Source organism: Garra rufa, chromosome 5 (assembly GCF_049309525.1).
Source record: "Garra rufa chromosome 5, GarRuf1.0, whole genome shotgun sequence".
Classification (NCBI taxonomy): domain Eukaryota; kingdom Metazoa; phylum Chordata; class Actinopteri; order Cypriniformes; family Cyprinidae; genus Garra; species Garra rufa.
The window spans coordinates 3725827-3732334 of record NC_133365.1 but is presented as its reverse complement, the minus strand read 5'-3'; the positions used below and the strand labels follow the sequence as shown (position 1 = coordinate 3732334).

Below are 6508 nucleotides of genomic sequence, written 5' to 3'. Positions count from 1 at the left end.
ATGGGTTAAAAAAAACAGCAACACATGCACGCATGCAATCTCACAATCCCTGTGATCTACACAACACGTGTATATACGCTCACTGCACACACACTCACACAAACACCACTTACTGAAACACAAACACTCACATTGTAACCAGATGTTGGGAAAAATCAAAACCAAATGATCCATCCTTGAATGCGTGCACAAGCGAATGGAAACGCACACATGTACAAGACACGGATCTACATGTCGTCAGTTATGAGTTAGCATGTGTTACTGCCTAATGAATAGTAAACAGACAGACAGATCGCATCACGGTCAAATTAACTCCTGAGACAAAGGCCAGTACACTTCAGCTCATTATAATATTAATCAGCATTTCCCTGATTACTCATCTATCACCAAATCCAATCCACTGTTTGGAACGGCACCATATTGCGGATTTAATTCCAAATGAAATGAAAAAGTGTCTCTTTCTTTCTACTTTTCTTCACATGACCCTTGGCAAAGTCAATTTGTCTTTGCTGAAGTAATTTTAAAGGACCAAAACAAGGTAGTAAATCAACTTTAATAAGACGTTCTGGCTGCATGGCGGTTATTTGCGTTAGGGTTGGCTTTTCAAAGAGCAGTTTAGGCGTTTGGTCAGCACTGGTCAATTTGCGGTCAGCGTTGAGGAGTTTAAGAATTTATGGTAAACTACTTTCTGACAAGAGTAATTGTAAACGGAGAACAGAAAGGATGAGGTGTTACAGAAAAAGAAAGAGAGAGAGAGAGAAAGAGAAGAGAAAACGGAGGGAAAAGCGGTGGCTTTTTTTCAGCAGTCTTTTTTTCCAGATTCATTTTCTCCATGGGGATTTCTAAAAAAATTAAAAAAAAAAAAAAAAAAAAAGCCTTGAACCAGCTAGCGCCAGGATGAATCATAACATTACAAACTTACTGGAAGGGAAAAGGTTTTTAGAAAGTACAAAATACAAAAGTATACATTGAACTTCTATGCTATGCAACTTTTATTTTACATATATATATATATATATATATATATACTTCAAAAAATGCTTTTCTAGCTTCGATTTTTTGTCTTGTTTCCAGCCAAAACATCTAAAATTCTTAAATCAAGAAGGATTTTCTAGACGAGTAAAAATCATTGTCTTGTTTTCAGAAAAAGCTAAATAATCGGCCAATGGGGTAAGAAAAATAATCTTGTTTTCTGTTTGAAATAAGATTATTTGTCTTACCCTATTGGCAGATTATTTTGCTTGTTCTAAGCTAAAACGTAATTAATTTTGACTTGTTTTTTCTGAAAACAAGAAAATAATTTTTAATTGTCTAGAAAATCCCTCTTGATTTAAGAATTTTCAGATGTTTTGGCTGGAAACAAGACATAAATATATATTTTTTTCTCCATGTAATGCAATGCTAAATTTTCTTCAGTGTCACATGATTCTTCAGAAATCATTTTAATATGCTGATTTATTATAAGAATTGTAAATGTTGGAAACATTTTTTATATTTTTTGGAACCTGTTTTCAGGATTCTTTGATAAATAAAAAGTTAAAAAGAACAGCATTTATTCAAAATATAAATCCTTATAAAAATAAAAAAGTATTCATTTCTTTCAAAAAAAAAGAAATAATAATAATAATGTACTGACCCTAAACTTTTGAACAGTAGTGTTTATTGTTAGAAAATGTTTCTATTTTAAATAAATGCTGTTCTTTTTACCTTTTTATTTATCAAAGAATCCTAAAACAAGTATCACAGGTTCCAAAATATTAAGCAACACAACTGTTTCCAACACTGATAATAAAAATCAGTATATTAGAATGATTTCTGAAGGATCATGGGACACTGAATACTGGAGTAATGATGCTAAAAAATTCAGATTTGATGACAGAAATAAATTTGATTTTGTATGTAGGCTATTAAAATAAGAGAGCGTTATTTTACATCATAATAATATTTCACAATATTAATTTTTTTCTGTATTTTTGATCAGATAAATGCAACCCTAAAGATTATAAGATATATATTTTTGTTTTTGTTTGAGAGAGAGCGAGAGCACAAAAACCCATGTTTTTACCCAAATACATTTGATAAACGTATAATAATTTATATTTTAGAACTGTCGAGGACTGATTTTGCGGTAAATTGCTTGCTTTTTTTAATTATAGAACATGTAAACAACATAATTATAGAAAAACAGGCATCAAAACAGAAGCTCCTAAGATGGTTAAAGATCAAAATCAAAATAAAGAAACAAACAAAAAGGAAGACATTCACAAGTCGCCAAATAAAGATTCCTAATATTTTAAAATTGACATAGTGTTTACATTTTTCACAACTTGAATAGACTTCATTAAAAAAGTGAGTTTGTTAGAGAAAATCTTGTGTAAAGGAGGGGATTTTGACAATCTACACTTATGAATGAAAAAATTGCGGGAAATTGCTTACATACCTCACTCGCCCGTGCGTGTTACGTCATTTCCGTACACAGAGAAAAGTAGCTCCTGTTGAATAAAAAAAAAACAGCATTTATTTAAAATATAAATCTTTTTTTTTTTTTACAATATAAGTCTTTGCTATCACTTTTTATCAATTTAACACATCCTTGCTGAATAAAAGTAATATTTTCTTTTAAAAAAAAAAATGCGGGAAATTGCTTACATTCATCCCGTACGACGTCATTTCCGTAAAAGGAGAAAAGTAGCTCCTGTTGTGAGCAGCGTGAAGATTAAAGTTTGTTGTCACAACAACGAACTAGGAAAATTGGAAATGGATAATTCAAAACGACAAACCTCAAGAGAATTACCATTTGTAAGAAAAGACGAAGAAGAACCTGTTATTTATTTACCATGCGCTGCGATAAGATGGCCTGTATCAGTACACCGTTGCCTCGAACCACATTCATCCGCTCAGACGAGCAAAGCCGAAGCACAACCAAAACAATGTTCTTCCGCGAGACGCACGAATGCAGTTTTATTTTTAATCGCTAGAAGGCCAAAGGCTACATAGTACTTTAACATGAGAAAAAAAAAAAAAAATTTCTACTGCCAAACAGCTTATATTTCTAAAGGAATTTTTGTATTTTGCAAATGTATCAAAATTGTTATCAACTCTAAATCATAATCAAATTAGAATCCAAAAAGATACTGGACAAACTATGTATTATATAACATTTTTGTTTGTTTGTGTGTGTTTATGTTATAATTCCAGATGTTTCATTTGTTGTGACCTCAACTAAAATGAGGTATATGTTTTTACAACAGAGTTACCTGCAGTTAAAATACAATTATTTGTGCATTAACTAATGTTAACAAATGCAACTTTAATTAAATTACCTTTAACTATGATTAATAAATACTCTGACTGTATTGCTCTTTGCTAGTTCATGTTACCTATCTTTAGTTAACAAATAAAACCTAAAGTGTTAAATATTCCAGAGAAAACACCCATTAGAATCATTTGATATGGCTGTTAAAGCTCTTATAGAATACTTTTGACAAGGTACATAAACAGAACACTAAATGGAAACCGCAGACACATTCGCTTACGTTTTGAGCTAATTATTTCTCTGACAACTGGACCAATCAAGCTAATGTGGCTAATTAATTAGGGACAAACGACTTAATGAGGAACAGGTGACAGACAACAACGAAAGGTGCTCTCCAGTAATAAAAGGGACACACAAGCCTATTGGACTCATGCTGCAGTGACTTAAGTTTGTTTTAAGTTTATTGATCTCGCGTTTGTGTTTTCAACATGCCTCCCAAAAAAGCCTCTGTAGAACCAATTGCTGCAATCCCAAAGGATGTTGAGAATGAAGCTGCTGAAACAAAACCAGGTTTGTAAGCTGTTATGAAGTTTGCCAAGTTCTAAATGAATGCTTGTACGTTCCTAATAGGATTTGATTTAGTATGATTCCTGTTCTGCTTTTTAATGGCTAGTTTAAATCTTGTTTCAGATGTTCCTGAAAGCTCAAACAGCAAAGCCGCTGGACGCAAAGTTTCTCCACACCCATCCACCATGGAGATGGTGAAAGAAGCTCTGAAAGAGCTGGACTCCAGAAAGGGTGTTTCTACTCAGGCCATCCGGGGCTACATCAAAGAGAAATACACAACCGTGGATGAGACGCGGCTAAAGTTTATGGTGCGACGAGCTCTGAACAAAGGCATTGACACTGGTGTGTTTGTGAGGCCTGCAAATTCTGGGTCAACAACAACTGGTGCCCAAGGGCGCTTTCGGGTAACTTCTAGCTTCTTGCACCATTTTATGAGTCATTGTTAGGGATTACATATAATGTAATGGCTGCTGTGTCCTATTTCAGATTGCCAAGACCAAAGCAAAGGAGGCCAAGACACAGTCAAAGGAAAACTCTGATCCCAATGTAGAGAAAGCAACCAAACCTAAGAAAGTGAAGACAACTAAAGCCAAGAGTGAAGGTAAATTTACAGCTTCTAATTTGGTGTAGGATTTTCTCTTAAAGTGTCACTTTGTGTTCAAAACCTGTTTACACTTCAAGTTAACTTTGAAAACAATGGTGCAGTAAAACTAGAACTACAGATCAACATTTTGAAGTGGATCCAAAAAGTTGTCCTAAGACACATTGGTGTTTTGGTTTTAGAACAACTTTAAGACATTTTGATCTGCTTCAAATGTTTTTCTTGCAACTATGTTTCACTTAAATGGTTTTCTTCTCTAGTTAAAGATCTTACAGCTAGTCAAAACTCCCCTGAATTTGAAGTATGCACTGCGATTGTTGTTTGAAAGTCAGTGCTTATAATAAACTCGATCGTTGTGCTTGATAAAATTCATTATTGGTGTAAATGGGCCTTAAAACTCAAAGCCCTTGCCGTTCACCATTGTAACTCTAGTCTGTAATTTTATAGTCGTTATGGCAGTTATTCATGAATGCTACCATCTTTTTAATGGAAGATGAGTTTTATAATGAGCGTAACCATGCGTTTTAGCATAAAATCTTATGTCTGCTTTTTCTTCCCCTCATTCAAGGAGCGAGCAAAGAAAAGAAGCCCGCGAAGAAAAAGGAGGCCGGAGACGTGAGTTCTATGTCTTATTTTCACCTTCTACATGAGCAGACACTCAGCTGTGAAGTCTGAACGCACTTCCACCCCCTTTTTCTATCTCTCCTCCCGTTCTCTTAGGATGCTAAGCCTAAGATGCCTGAGAGAGATGGCACTGCCTCAAAGGTGGCCCCTGCTAAGAAGCCAAAGGCGAAGAATGCTGCAGGGGAGGGTGGAACTGAGCCCAAACCGAGCAAAGCTAAAAAAGCCTCTAAAGCATCAAAAGAGGGAGTTGAGGAACCAGCAGCTAAGAAAGCCGGAAAGAAAACTGCAGCAAAGGCGGAGGAGGGCAAATCGGGAGAGAAAGGTGCTGCAGCCGCTGTGAAAGCCCCGGGGAAACGAGGAAAGAAGTGATGCAGGGACTTCAGCTGTTTTTATGCACTGCGTCAGTTTTTATTCATGCACTTGTGTACCAAATAAAGAATTTTTACCTTTTTCAAGAGAACTGTGGAAGTGTTTCTTTGGGGTGGTAGTAGTTTGGTGGGAGAGGGGCAGTGGTTTAAAGTGCTTTAGAGGTGCATAAGACATGGTTAACTGTCAGCTTCTAAGTGTTTTGGAAGATCTGTCAGTGTTTTACTATAAATCTCTCAACCCTTGTGTGTCCAAAAAGTTACGCATGGGTGCAAAATGGACAAATGTCCAAAAACTTTAAGAAAAATGGAAACTAGTTTCCATATGCTAAGCAAAGTGTTTTCTTTGCTTATTAGTGGGTGTGTCAGTGAAGAACAAAATAGTTTTGAGTTGTTTATATTATGTAGTAAATGTATATGCCAAATTTGGGGGAAAAAATGTAAAATCTGAAGCCTTGCCGATTGGAATGAATGGCTATTAGCAAATATTGCATTTTATAGTCAAATGGCCCTGGGTTAAATTGCAGTTTCAATGTGAACATTTTGTCCTGAGGTTTTTTTTTTTAAGGAAATGAGGGTGCTTAACATCCCTGGCTTGTCTATAGTCAACAGTGTTTTCATGACGCATCTTTAATCAGTCATACTGGTGGCACTGAACGTAAACAATGCCACTCAAACTCATATTTGCTGATTATTGCTGCTGAATTATGTTTTGGGCTGTACAAAACGGTCAGATCAGGAAAAAGATTTGGAATACTATAGACTGCCAAAGGTTAGAACTAATCAAGAAACCCTGTTGAAAAAAAACAGCATATGCTGGTTAAGTAGGTTTTTAAGATGGTATGCTGGTTTTAGCTGGTTTATGCTGGTTTTAAAATGGTTTATGCTGGTCCTAAACCAATTTAAAATGGTCCTAAGATGGTTTATGCTGGTCCTTAGCTGATTTAAGATGGTTCTAAAATGGTTTATGCTGGTCATTAGCTGACTTAAAATGGTTTATGCTGGTCCTAAGGTGGTTTATGCTGGTCCTGAGGTGGTTTATGCTGGCCCTAAACTGGTTTATGTTGGTCCCAAGGTGGTTTATGCTGGTCCTAA

At 35.4% G+C, this 6508-nt stretch overlaps 1 protein-coding gene across 1 annotated transcript; it reads left to right on the top strand.

The window, feature by feature from the left end:
* The first annotated feature begins 3744 nt into the window (after nucleotides 1-3744).
* Nucleotides 3745-5417, top strand: LOC141334340 (uncharacterized). Its single transcript, XM_073839394.1, has 5 exons — nucleotides 3745-3826; nucleotides 3947-4227; nucleotides 4310-4424; nucleotides 4993-5039; nucleotides 5145-5417. Exons 1-5 carry the CDS (start codon nucleotides 3745-3747, stop codon nucleotides 5415-5417), a joined length of 798 nt encoding a protein of 265 aa, XP_073695495.1.
* The last annotated feature ends 1091 nt before the right edge of the window (nucleotides 5418-6508 follow it).